This window comes from Borostomias antarcticus (genome assembly GCF_949987555.1).
Source record: "Borostomias antarcticus genome assembly, chromosome: 7".
In the NCBI taxonomy this organism is placed as follows: domain Eukaryota; kingdom Metazoa; phylum Chordata; class Actinopteri; order Stomiiformes; family Stomiidae; genus Borostomias; species Borostomias antarcticus.
In genome coordinates, this window is record NC_140240.1 from 19535048 (window position 1) to 19549863 (window position 14816).

Consider the following 14816-nt stretch of genomic DNA (forward strand, 5'->3'; position numbering starts at 1 on the left):
ATGCCGCAGACGGTGCGTTGAGATTCCGCGGGTAAGGTTACTACTGCCAAGTTCCCCCATCTGTAGGTTTGGGGGTGCCCACGCCGTTTCTGATTGGATCTCATCACGCACGCACATTTTGAACCAGGTGTGGCCTTGCCTCTCCAAGCTTTTTTATTTTTATTTATTTTATGCTCTGGTGTCAACCGATACCAAATTACAATAATTATTGTTGTATATTGCTGAAGCAGAGCCAAACAGCAGTCTACAAAGACATGGTTTTCACAGAGGAGCTGAATCACTTATCCCTCTCGATTTATCATAGCAATATAGAAGTATTGTAAAATTTAAAAATATATATAAGATAGTAAGAGTCTGCTTACTACCTTGACCATGCTCCTTGTCATCGTTGACCTAACCATGACCTAACCCTAACCCAGGATGTGGTCGAGAGTCTGCTTACTAGGGCTGTAGGATTGTATCGATACAACGATGCATCGAGGTACGTAGTCTCGCGATACTGTATCGATCTTTCAGCCCGGAGTATCGATACAGCCGGGCGCTGTAAAATTTAAAAAAAAAAATATATATATATATATGAAGAGTTTGGTTCCAAAACGCGATAAACGCCATTTTTTGACATTTGCATTTTACTACTGGAAATGGTCCTTCAGAGGTACCTTAATGTATGTGTGAATTATTGCCATTAACGAATTTTAAGATTATACATTTTAGGCCTACTTTAAAATGTATTTTTTCCACAAAACGCTATATCCGACAGACCAGTTTCTTTTCAAAGCGCGATATAGCTGGAATAGAACGTTCAGAGCGCTGCGCACGAGCGCATCTGAGCATCTCCTGAGAAGAGCGTCTCCTGTCACTGAGAAGCGCACCTCTGAAGTGACACTGATTAGGCTAGGCCTACACTACTACAAAATAACAATCGGTTAATAGGCTATTATAAAAGGAGGACGAAATAATAACTAGATCCATCAGTAAGGTTTCATTGTTTTTGTCGGCTGCGGTCGAGTCGAGTCAAGTCAAGTAGGCTATAGCTAGCAACGTAGCGATCAGGTCAGCGATCAAGTCAGTCAAGTCGAGTCAGGTCTAACGCCAGCTAGCAATGGATTTCGATGATGGATCGGAGCCGGTCATTCCAGCTGTTGTTGGGAGAAAGAGAAAGCCATCGAAGGCAAGCCACCAAAAAGAGAAGGCCAAGATCATAAGGCATTCAGGAGAGGGGAAACATCCTGGAGTTAATTGTGGTCACCGTGCAGCAGCTAATTTTGGTCTTTGTCATGCCGACAAACTGTCTAATGAAGATGTGGCCTTCAACTTCGCCACACTCTACAAAAGCGAGACAAAAGTGGAGCAGGACAAAATACTCCTTCGTCTGACTACTGTAAATAAGGTCAGTAGGCAACGAGTCTCCGACGAGGACAGGCAGAAGCCCAGGGATGTCACCGCGAAATACAGCCTCCTGTCCAGCGCTCCTCCCCACTCCAAGATACCTGTCTGCAAGGCGACATTCCAAAGTGTCCTTGGTAAGATTATTTTTCAAATAAATTCACTAGTCATTTCGGTGCCATGAGAAATCAATGGCCTGTGTAATCTTGGGCAAACTTAGATTTATTTAGTCTCTATAGCCTGTAGACTTAGTTAACATCCGTGCGCAACTTTACGCACAGGCAGCTGGCGAATTCACCGAGTCTGAGGAGATTCTCTTGGACAAATAACGTCTTTGAAACAAAATAGTATACATTGTTATCTATTTAGTTTTTTTTTATTCTGAATTAATTATTATTGCTGTCAAAAGTGTGTCCTTGGCTAGAGTGTAGACAAAATCCTACAATAGAATATTTTATAGGGGCAGAGGGGGCCGGTTGACCGCTGTCAATGTAGGCCTAGGCCCAGGATAGACGTATAGCCTAGAATGCCGATTTTCAGATAACGGAAAAAAAACAACAACACAGAAACACTCATAAATAAAAGGAATAATTAAAAAAAAGTGTGTTTTAAATCATGCCAATCAGCTGTCAGTCTTTTCCCAGCTGCACAACACACTGTCCCACAATTTAGGCATATGCCAAATGGCATTATTGGTGCTGCGTAAAAACTTCAGTCAGACAAAAGACAAAGCCTACAATGATTTTCATAATGCTAATTTGGTTATGTTGGTTCTTTATTTAGAATGTAGCGTTTGGGTTATCAGATGGTTACCACAGTGTGTAGCCCTGTACCAATATGATAAACTGGTAGAGAATACCAGACTGAATACTGACTACTAGCTTGTAGTGACTACTAGCTTGCTATTGACAGATTGTTAACTGAATAAACCACCTTTTTCTTAAATACTCCATAGGTGTTAGTAAAGACAGAGTCTCCAGGGTGGTGAAGTATTTCAGTGAACATGGGGAAGCCAGACCGGAGCGCAGGGGTGGAGCCAGAAAAGTGGATGAGAACATGGAGAAGAGAGAGGCAGTAGTGCAGCATGTGTCCTCCTTCATGTGCAAGGCCAGCCACTATGCTCGTCGTGGCACACCTGGCCGGAAGTACCTGCCGAGTGAGCTGTCAGTGGCCAAGATGCACCAGCTGTTCCAGGATCAGAAGCACAGGGACATCAGCTACTCCCTGTACTACAACGTGTTCTGCCACCGGTTCAACCTGGGGTTTGGGCATCCGGCAAAAGACTGCTGTGCCACCTGCATGAGCTCGAAGCTGCGTATGAAGGATCCCAACTTGACTGAGGAAGAGAGGAAGAGAGAGATTGTGTCATTCATGCTCCACCGACGCAGAGCCCGGGTATTCTACAACCTGCTGAATGCAGTGGAGGATTCAGTCACAGTCTGCTTTGACATGATGCAGAACCTCTCTCTGCCCAAGTCTCCCATCGGCCAGACCTATTACTCCAGGCAGCTCTACATGTATGTGTTTGGTGTTGTGGTCCACCATGGAGAGAGGAGCCAGCAGGCACTGAGTGACCGACATCTCTATGTGTGGCTTGAGAATTAAAACAGAAAAGACAGCAACATGACTGCATCTGCTCTGGACCACTGCCTGAGATCCAGTCTAGCTGAAGATGTCCAGCGGGCTGGCCATTTGAGGCTGTTCAGTGATTCCTGCTACGGACAGAATAAGAACGTCAACATGGTTGGCATGCTGTCCAGTCTACGAAGCACCATCTTCAAAGACGTGAAGATGGAGTACTACTTCCCTGTACGTGGCCATAGTTTTCTGCCTGCTGATAGAGTCTTCGGAAGAATTGAGCAGGATATTCGCAAGCAGGACACCATCCTCCTGCCGGAAGAGTACACCAACATCCTGAGGAAGCATGGCTCTGTCTATGTGTATGGGAAGGATTGGGAGAGTTGTGACCACAAAGCTGCAACAAAGGCTCTCATGCAGTCCACCAGGTCGTACAAGATCAGCGACGCCCGGGTGTTGGAGATCGATGGAAAAGGGTTGGGGATGAGAACCACCTTCCACGGTCCCACCTACCAGCACACTCTCCTGAAGAGAGGCAAGAACTGGGGCATGTATAAAGCAGCCCCCCTGCCCATGATGACCACCGTGAAGGCTGTAAAGAAGAGGGACATCATCAGCCTGCTGGAAGCCATTGGTGCCCCAGCACACGTCAAGGCCTTCTACGACCATGCCTTGGCTGTGACCAGTGATGTCCACAGTGAGGAAGAGTAGAGTAAAAGGCACACACTGCCATCTGAAGCCCAGCTGACACTCATGCACGCACGCACACACGCACACACACACACAGTCCAGTCGATGGAAACATGAGCTAAACAAATTCACAACTCTACCATCCCCTACCTGAGTAGACAATCTAATTGGATTGCCTCTGGTTAATGCTATAACCAGAATGGCCTTTTATATTATATTATTATAATAATTATTATTATATAACTCCACTTTTTAAATAGTACACTGCTTTTTTAATGGATTTTGTGAATGACATTAATGTATAGGTGTTAACTATGCTTTTATGAATGTGTTTGAACACACACACGTACACACACACAGTCAGTCACACACACGCACACACGCACACACACACACACACCATTGCTCCACTAGCTTTTCTTAATGGTGTTACAGTATAAGGTGGATATATAGCGTTTTGCAAAAAAAAGGTTGTATTGTGTAGGTTCTGACCAACACTAACTCCAAATTTAATTATTTAATGTGTCTGTATGATTATTATTATTCAATCATTGTATATACTATTCCATATATTTAAGATATTAACCCATTTAAGATGGTTGACAGTGTTAAGATGGATATGTTTTTGACCTATTTATTAACTAGTTGTGGTTATAAAATAAAAATATTTATTCTGGATTTGAAAAAAATGTGTCCTTGGCCTTTAATTAGTTCAAGTCATAGTTTAATTAACAAAAATTGTGAATGAATTTGATTGCTGATGTCTTAAATAATAATGTCAAATAACCAACATTTCTCCAAATGGATATATCTCGTTTTGGAAAGAAACTCTTCATATATATATATATTTATTTTTTTTATTTAAATTTTTAAATCCAGTTTAAAAAGCATATTCTTCAATATTAAGTTAAAAAAGCATACATATAAATAATTTTGAAAAACCATAAATACTACAATGTTGACAGTTTAAAAAGCAAAGATATCAAATGTAAAATATTTATTGGCTAGCTCTCTGTCCAGTCATTGAGTTTGAGTTATCTATATAGTGCATTTGAGCCATTCAGTTTTCAGTCTTGAACACTTAAAATCTTTCAGTAAATGATGTGTGTATCGCAATACGTATCGTATCGTATTGTATCGTGACCTCTGTATCGTGATACGTATCGAATCGTGACCTGTGTATCGTGATGCGTATCGTATCGCGAAATCCAAGATGATATACAGCCCTACTGCTTACTGCCTTGAACCTGCTCCTCCTCGTTGTTGGGGAAGAGGTCATCCAACGTGTCTTTAGGAGGCTCCCCGTCTTTCTCTTCCTGGATAGAACAACAACATCGGTCCAAGGTCAGTAGGCACACTTTGATGCGACCTCCTGGCAGCAGCTGAAGCTTAAGTCACTTCATAAAGTCATCATGTCAAAATATTTGTGAGTGGATTATAGGGTAGAACCAAAGGCAAGGCAAGGCAAGGCAAGGCAAGGCAAGGCAAGGCAAGGCAAGGCAAGGCAAGTTTATTTATATAGCACATTTCAGCCACAGGGCAATTCAAGGTGCTTTACATGAGACATTAAAAGCATTAAAACAAAAAGCAAGACATTATAGACATTTAAAACAAAAGGCAGGACAAATTAAAAGCATTAAAACAAAAAGCAAGTCATTATAGATATTTAAACAAACAGCAGGACAAATAGAATACAGGAATAAAAGTTACAGTGCAGTATAGGGGGGGAAGGGGAAATGCTCTCCACTTAGGGCTGGGTTAAAAAAAAAATCCATTAATCGTTAATTCATGAATCCCAAAATCGATCTTTTATTTCATGAATGAATTAATAAATGAAGGAATGAATAGTTCATTCATTCATTCAATGATTCATTCATTCATTCATTTTTGGAAATCAGTATCGATACCCAGCTGTAGTAGGCCTGTTGATGTGTTGCATAACTTTGCAGTCATGTAATTAAAGTTACAGCAAACTGGTTTTAGTAACACTAACCGAATCGATATTGAATCGAATCGAATTGTGATAATTGATTCTAAACCTTGTGAATCGGAATCAAATCGATTCTTGAAATTTAATTTAATTTAGTTAGTTTAGTTTCAAATTCTAATCGATACCCAGCCCTATCTCCACTATAGCCTTTTTGAGTTTGTTCAGATGGAGAGTGTGTGTGTTCAGATACTGAGATTAGAGTGGGAGAGACGTCCTTGTGTGTGTGTTCAGATACTGAGATTAGAGTGGTAGAGACATCCTCGTGTGTGCATGCTCAGGTACTAGGGTTAGTATAACTCACAGTGGGGGAGGCGTCGTCGTCGTACTTCTTCAGCTGGTTCATGAAGTCCAGGTGCTTCTTCTCCTCCTCCAGCTGGGCCACGCTCTGCTCGCTCTTCTGTAATTTCTGCTGGGTGTTGGCCAGCTCATCACGCAGCCACTGGTTCTCCTGGCAGAGACGCCGCACCTGAGCACGCAGCTTCTGCTTCTCAGACTCCACCGCATTCAGGTGGGCCGACAGCGCCATCATCACCTGGACACCGGGAGGAGCCAAGGGGAACTGAACACAACTGAACACGCATGCAAAAGTGGTGACATCTACATTATAATCCAAACAAAATACCACCAACACAGCTCTATTCTAACACTCACCCCAACACAGCTCTGTTCTTGTACGAATGCCACAACCCTGAATACTGAATTTCTCAGTGTTCATGACATTCTTTCTGGTGTTCAGTCTGGTTTCCGATCTGACGTTGGCTGTGTCACGGCAACTCATAAAGTCATCAATGATATCTCATCTGCCCTGGACCGTAAACAACACTGCGCAGCTATCTTTATTGACCTAGCCAAGGTTGACACAGTTGATCATCCTATCCTTGTCGACAGACTCCACAGCATCAGCGTTTCTGGTCTCTCCCTGGCATGGTTCACCAACTACCTCTCTGATAGGGTGCAGAGTGTCTCAGAACAACACCTGTCCACAACCCCTCCCTGTCACTAAGGGGGTTCCCCAGGGCTCCGTATTAGGTCCAACACTTTTCTCTGTTTATATTGATTTAGCCTGTATTGTTGGAGACTCAGCCATCCATCTTTATGCAGATGACACTATTCTGTACACCTCTGGCCCCTCCCCTGATGCCGTACTCAAGTTACTCCAGTCTAGTTTCGACAGCATTCAAAAGGCCTTCTCTTCCCTACGTCTTATGTTGAACAGCTCTAAAACCAAGGTCATGTGGTTCAGTAAAAAGAGCTCTGTGCCCATTTCACCTCCCCATATCAGAACCCTCAGTGGTACAACTCCAGAGCAAGTTTCCGAATATAAATACCTGGGTATTTAGCTGGACTGCACCTTGTCCTTGTCTCAGCATATCAACAAATTACAATCCAAGGTAAAATCAAAAATTGGGTTCCTGTACAGAGTGCGCTCCTCTTTCACACTTCCTGGAAGACTCACCCTGGTTAAAATGACAATTCTACCCATGTTCGACTATGGCGACACCATCTACCGATCTGCCTGCAAAACTACTCTGCAGAAGCTTGATGTGCTCTATCACTCCGCCATCCGTTTCGCTACAAATGTCCCATTCAGGACTCACCACTGCACTTTATACTCCTCTGTGAACTGGCCATCTCTACACACCCATCGTGAAATAGACTGGTTCATGCTGATCTACAAAACTTTCCTTGGACTGTCACCCCCCTACCTGTGTAGTCTGTTGCAATCTGCACCTGCTGCATACAACACCCACTCTGCACATCTCATCATGCTAAAAATCCCCAAAACACACTCTGCAATTGGTCAATCGTCATTTCAGTCTGTCATGCCCACAGACTGGAACAAATCACAAAAAAGCTGGACAATTTCATCTCCAAGTCTGCCTTCAAGTTCTCTCTCATGGACATTCTAAACGAAACATGCAACTGCTTCTCAGACTGATGTGAGCGCTGTTTTTGTTCCTTGTCCTGTCATGTTTAATCTGTTTCTTGTTCTGTTTGTCCAGTCATGTTTAATCATGTTTTGTCTTAATTTTTAATTTTTTTTTACTTGTTTTTAACTTTGTATTTCTTGTTTTCCCCTACCCCTTTCCCCTCAAAAGGCTGTGCCTTTTGCCAGGTCGTCATTGTAAATAAGAAACTGTTCTTCATGTCTTACCTGGTAAAATAAAGGTTTCATAAAAATAAAAAATAAAAATAATAATAAACCCGTAACCCCTCTCATCTGACACTGATCTCTCCATACATCCAGAGTCTCACCTGACACTGGTTTCTCCACCCCTCCAGAGTCTCACCTGACAGTGATCTCTCCACCCATCCAGGGTCTCACCTGAGCCTCGCCCAGCCCCAGCTCGATCATCTCCACCGACCTCCGCAGCAGGCTGGACTTCTCGTGCACCAGGCTGGCCTCTTCGTCCTTCTTCAGGCAGCGGATGGTCTCCAGCAGGCTGTGCAGGATGGAGTTGTGCTCGCACTTCAGGGCCTCCAGGCCCTGGATCACCAGCTTGGTGCTGGAGATAATCTCCTCCTGGGAGAGCTTCTCCAGACGCTCCTCTCTGGGATACACCATGGTGGACATCGCCCTGCAGCCTACACTGCCAGCCTGGGGGACAGAGAGTTGCTTTACAATGTAGGCAAAGAAGAAGGTTTCTATAAACAACACCGTGAAGAGGAGAAGTTATGACCCCAAAATGGCATATATAATCCAGGTCTAGGCACTCTAGGTGGATTTCAAAAATGTAAAAAGGCTTTAATTCATAGGGTAGAGAAATTTAAAACAAACCACCGCACATCGGCCTGCGCCTTCTTCAGGGTGTGGTGATACAAAGGCAGAGTAAAAGTGAGTAGGCTAATTATAGACATCCGCTGCCGCTACCTTTCTCAAGACAGGCAACCTTGAGAAAGGTCCTTGTGACCGAAACATCGGCCTTCTCAATAAATCCACAGCATTTGGACAAGTGTGTGCTTACCGATGTCCAACATGAGGTGTCAACTACCACAACCAGTAGCCTAAGCCGAAATCCAAAGGACAAACATAATTCCTTGAAGTACTTGAATGGTCACTGCTTGTGCTACATGGTTTGAATATCAATGTATGAGAAAATTATTTTAAAAATAAAAGTAAGTAGCCTTGAGAACCAATGGATCTCGAGCGTAGTGGCTCATAGGGCAGGAGCCTATGTCCTTAGCGTAAGGCGGCTTGATGTACAAGTACACCCCCTGGACATGATGCTAGTATGTCGCAGGGACTTACCCCCCAATCCAATCCTTGATGCCGAGTGCCAAACAGGGTGGCATTCGGTACCATTTTTATAGTCTTTGATATGACTCGGCCGAGGATCAATCCCCCAACCTTCCAATCTCAGGGCGGACACTCTAACCCAGCGATTCTCAACCTATGGACCGCGAGGGTATTGCAAGTGGGCCGCCAAAACATAGGCAAAAAAAATTATAGATTTTATAGAGAAAAAAAGGTTTTACACAAACGTTTTAAATGTAAAAATAAATAATTTCACAGTAATGTATTTTTTCTTTAAAACCTTCAGACTATCATTAATGGACCTCACCACTGCAAAACCAAAAGACAGAGTAGACCTACATCAAGTTCATAATAAAACTATAAACTCCAGAAATACCTTTCTGGTGGGCCACGAGGGTATTGCAAGTTGAAAGACCTTTGTACTCAATCCTGAGTGGGACAGGAAGCCAATGAAGGGATTTGAGGACAGGTGTGATGTGGTGGTATTTTCGCACTTTCATCAGGATCCTAGCAGCGCTGTTTTGAATGTACTGCAGCTTCTGGATGTTCTTGCTAGGGATCCCGATGAGAAGAGCATTGCAGTAGTCCAGCCTGGAGGAGACAAAGGCGTGGACAAGCTTTTCAGCATCTGAGAGAGTGGGCGTGGGGTGGAGTTTTGCAATGTTCCTGAGGTGGAAGAAGGAGGTCTTGCAGAGATGTATGATGTGAGCCTCAAAGGTCAGGTGAGGGTCCATTCTAACACGCAGGTTAGTAAATGATGATGAGAGGTGGATGCCATGACCAGAGAAGGTAATGCTGGTGATGGTGGATGTCCGGGTCTGTTGTGGGGTGCCAATGAGAATGGCTTCCGTTTTTGAGCTGTTGAGGTGCAGAAAGTTGTGCTTCATCCATGCCTTTATCTCCTCTAGGCAGGTGGTTAGTGTGGATGATGGCAGGGCTGCAGAGGGGGTTGGATTTGTTTTCAGGTAGAGTTGGGTGTCATCAGCGTAGCAATGTAATGATATTCCATGTCGGCTGATGATACGGCCAAGGGGGAGCATGTAGAGCGTAAAAAGGGTGGGGCCGAGGACTGATCCTTGAGGGACACCACAGGTGACAGAGAGTGTGTCCGACTTTGCCTCTCCCAGGGAGACATACGCCGTTCTCTTGGTGAGATAGGACGTGAACCAGTTTAGGGCAGTGTCAGTGAGTCCAATGGAGTGAAGGCGATGTAAGAGGATGCGGTGGTCAACGGCATCAAATGCTGCAGTGAGGTCAAGGAGGATGAGAAGGGATGGTGAGCCAGCGTCAGCCGTCATCAGCAGGTCGTTGGTGACCCTAACTAGAGCAGTTTCCGTGCTGTGGCCAGAGCGAAAACCAGACTGGAACTTCTCAAACAAGTTATTGGTTTTTAGATGGTCATGAAGTTGGGCAGCAACTGCCTTTTCCAGCACCTTAGATAGGAATGGGAGGTTGGACATAGGCTGGTAGTTGGCAAACACTTCTGGGTCTAGGTTGGTCTTTTTAAAGAGTGGTTTGATGACTGCAATTTTCAGGGCAGTGGGAACATGACCAGCCTGGAGGGAGTGGTTTATGATTTTGGTAATCATAGGACTTATGGCAGAGTGAGTTTTTATCAGGGCTGAGGGAAAGGGGTCCAGGACACAGGTGGAGGGTTTCATCTTCCTCATGATGTCCTCAACCTCACACAGAGGCTGGGAAGTCCCAGGCTGCGAGTCGACAGTTGGGACTGGAGGGGCAGGGGTGCTGGAGAGAGGAGCGGATGTTATCTACTTTCTTCCTAAAGAAAGAGATGTAGTTGTTGCACTGCTCCTGTGTGGTGTCCGATTGTAGGGGAGTTTGGGGTTTGAGGAGATGATTTATGATGGAGTTGCTTTGAGTTTCCAGGGCTATTGTTGATGATATTGGAGTAGAACCGGGACCTTGCGTCACAGAGACTTTGAGTAGGCCTTCTGGTGTTCTCTATAGGCTATTTTGTGAACAGTGAGTCCTGAGTCCATGAAACGTTGTTCAAGGACACGCCCCGCTCTCTTCATTTTCCGTAGCTCGGTGGTGAACCAGGGGGCAGAGCATGTGAAGGTGACTGTTCTGGTTTTGGCAGGGGCATGGAGGTTCAGGAGGCCGCTCAGCGATGTGTTGTAGAAGTCCACTGACTCGATGACTGATGGGAAATTGACCGAGGAGAGATGCTGGAGGTCCACGGCCAGAGTATCCGGATTGATGTTTTTTAGGTTCCTGAAACTGATTTGTCGTTTGGGTTTGTCGAGGGGGGACAGGAATGGCAGCTCCATTGAAATGGCCTTGTGGTCGGACACAATATTTTTTTTTTTATAAAATACAAATCTGTTGCAGAGTTAATATGGTAGCAACCCTAGTTCAATGGAATTCTTCAACTTGTTGGCACTTGTCCTATACGTTCATAGCAACTAATGACAAGAGACACTGTATTAAAGAAGTAAAGAAGCACTGATGCATTGTCCACTTCATGTGCTATTTGTATACTCCAAATTTAATTTAATCTTAGTTTTTCAATGCTTTTTTTATTGAGGATATATGTTCTATGTAAATGTTAAAATTCATGATATTAAAGAGGCGTGGTTTTAAACCACAGGTTTACTTCATAGGCTGAGTACTTGTGTTATTAGGCCTACATTATCTGGTAAAAAATTGTCAGAACCCGGAACCCACCCACCCTCACTCACTCCCTCTGTGTCTGTCTTTCTCTCTCTCTCTCTCTCTCTCTCAAACACACACACTCTCACTCAAATCATGCGGACATGAGCATCAGTGCCAGGGCCGGCCCGTGGCATGGGCGAAGTAGGCGGACGCCTAGGGTGCCAGACTGGCAAGGGGCCCTAGTGGTGTAATGCGAGCCACCCCCCCGGTCAACAACTCTGACAATTATTGTAATAATCGCAATTATTTTTCTGACAATTAATCGTTAAGCAAAATTCATAATCGTTACAGCCCTACAGACACCCTTAAATTAACTATACCATTAAAGCAGTAGCTTGTAACTTCTGCACTAGGATGGCTGCGAGCTGTGGCAATGAGGGGAAAGTCAGTCTGCCAAGTAGAATTCAGTCGGCTTCAATCTCAGGGTTTGTGGGTTTGGTACAGCCAGGCCATAGGAGAATGCATTGTGTTGCTGACTCTCAGCACGCTTTAAACTAGACGTGGCTAAAGCCAGTGGCCACACCTCCAAGCTTTTTTTTCATGGTCTGGTTTTGACTCGACGCCAAATGATGCCTACTAAAAAGCTTGAAGTAGAAGACGACAACAGGGCTGAGGCTACACAACTCACAGTGCTCAGAGAGAAAGGGACACAAACGGCAATTCAACTTTGACCACTAATGATACCAGGCCTAGAGTTTTACAACATGGCTCTTGTGTATCAATTTGGAAGTGTCTGTCTTGAGAGTCTCTGTCAATATGAATCATAGTATATAGCATGATAGCAATACAGACACTGAAGTCCTTGATAAGAGTGTTGTTTAGTTTTACATGTACCACTGTATAATGTGAAACATTATTATACCCTGGACACAGTAGGCCTAGACCATACACTCTGGACACAGTAGGCCTAGACCCTACACTAGGGACACAGTACAGACCCTACAAACTGAACACAGTAGGCCTAGACCCTACACCCTGGACTAGGGATGAGACGGTATGGATTTTTGCATTACGGTACGGTACGATAAGGTATCTAGTTACACGGTACGGTTTACGGTATTTCACGGTATTTCACCTCCCCAACACATAAAAAAAACAAGTATTTTACTTTGAAGGAACTACAGTGCAACACATGATGGAAAATACACACTATTGTAATTAAGCTCAGTTTATTAATAGCAAGCTTATATTAAATTACAAAATTAACTGTTGCAAACAATTTGAAATGTGAAGTTTCAGCAGTGCATTATTGTGTAATACCGTAAACGTAATACCGTAAACACAGGGAATGTCACGGTTCTAATACCGTGGACATTTTATACCACGGTTCACGGTTTTACGGTATACCGTCTCATCCCTACCCTGGACACAGTATAGACCCTACAAACTGAACACAGTAGGCCTAGACCCTACACCCTGGACACAGTAGGCCTAGACCCTACATGCTGGACACAGTAGGCCTAGACCCTACACGCTGGACACAGTAGGCCTAGACCCTACACCCTGAACACAGCAGGCCTAGACCCTATACCCTGGCCTGGACACAGTATAGACCCTAAACCCTGGACACAGTAGGCCTAGACTGAGGTTGCTGCCTCATCACCATGTGATGCGTTTCACTATGATAATAAAAGTTGTTTGTAAAACCAATTAGCAGCAAATGAGCTGACATCTGACTCTGCAAACCATCAGCCAATCATGGAATTCAAACACAACACTGTAGCCTGAGTGTGTCTCTGTGTGATAAATGTGTGATAGATGTGTGTTTGTGGGGGGGAGGGGGGTATGTATGTTACTGTGTAAATGGTAAATGCATTACCATTTAACCATTCACTGTGTGTGTGTGTGTGTGTGTGTGTGTGTGTGTGTGTGTGTGTGTGTGTGTGTGTGTGTGTTTCTCTGTTACTGTGCCTGGGTGTGTTCTAATTCCTTAGCAGCTAGTGAAACAGTAACAAAGTAAATGTAATTTTCTGTCTCTTCCGACCCTAGTTATATCTGGAGACGTCACCAGTCCATAGGTCATACGCATGACTGTCTCAAATTTATAACCAGTATAAAAACCAAAGATAAAAAGAAAAGTGGAACCACTAAGGTCTATGTCAGATCTATGTACCAAACAATCAATCCAGAAAAGAAAATGTGTTCAGTGTGGATCAACAGTAACCCACGGAATCAATGGATGTGGAACTGACACATCAACAGATACAGTAGCACTGGCTAGCTACGCTAACGCTAGCAAACAGCAACACGCATCAATCACGGCTCAACAACACAGCAAATCCACTTTAAGACACTACGCGCTACGGTGTGCTGGGTCTAGCCAGCCTGCTAGATGAACATCACAACGATCGGTGAAGTTGATAGTGCTTACTACATACATATATACATACATACATACATACATACATACATGCGCACGCGCACGCACACACACGCACACGCACACACACAGATCTCTCCTTTGCTGGTTGACAACTACACCCCGCTTTCTAGCGGAGCAAGGAGCCAGCCAGGCAGCGGCGAACCCACCCGGAGAAGAACCTCCACACAGGCAGCACCAGCTAGGCCAGCGCTAGCGTTAGCTAGCTGGAACAAAATAAACACTTTATAGCAGCTTCTTTTTTTTTTTCTAAGCCCAGTCGGGCGAGCGCTATGTCGTCGGGCGCGACTGACGAACGAGTTCTCTGACTGTCTATAAACTAGCATGTCGGAACGAACACGACGATAGAAATTAATATTTATTAGCTAGTCTACCTACTGACCAGTAGAGTCTATCACTACCTACCGACGAGCAGAGATGCGGCTCTACCGGGGAACAGGGGGATCCTTTAAAACCAAAATGTCTTCCGTTGATCAGCAGTCCTTCCCGGCATCGCCAGCGGTCACTCTGCATGACGTTTCCGGCATCTGGGCGTGGCTGACCCTGCCTGCCTGCCTGCCCATAGACATTATAAAGAACTAGACTGGACATTGTGCTGTAGAATTCCAATGGACTCACGTCCGACGTGGCAACCATCTTGTGCAGGGCATCCCACTATGTGACGTCAATGATCCCACAGATTCACTGTGTATATTTTAAATGGTAGATGTTAGATCATCTGGGAGAAAGTCCCTGTAATTGTGCATAAGTGGCATTTCCTATCACTGGGATTAGCTGGAATGCTTGTATATTTATATTGTGACAAAAATGTTTTATTGTGACTTGCCAAGAGATTATAGATGCAGCCCCCCCTCCCCTGC

General features: G+C 44.4%; 1 protein-coding gene across 2 annotated transcripts in view; it reads right to left on the reverse strand.

Annotated features, from left to right (window-relative positions):
- Nucleotides 1–14433, reverse strand: part of klc4 (kinesin light chain 4) — a 152319-nt gene extending 137886 nt beyond the window's left edge. The window contains exons 1-5 of one of the 2 annotated variants that reach the window (XM_084440853.1): nucleotides 14362–14380; nucleotides 14106–14162; nucleotides 7971–8243; nucleotides 5946–6176; nucleotides 4892–4970 (exon numbers count right to left, since the gene is read on the reverse strand). In XM_084440853.1, coding sequence (XP_084296979.1) covers nucleotides 4892–4970; nucleotides 5946–6176; nucleotides 7971–8219 — 559 coding nt within the window. In that variant the 5' untranslated portion in view covers nucleotides 8220–8243; nucleotides 14106–14162; nucleotides 14362–14380. Of the gene's footprint in view, nucleotides 1–4891; nucleotides 4971–5945; nucleotides 6177–7970; nucleotides 8244–14105; nucleotides 14163–14361 lie in introns of both variants that reach the window. The other variant, XM_084440852.1, reaches the window with a different exon arrangement.
- Between the last annotated feature and the right edge of the window lie 383 nt (nucleotides 14434–14816).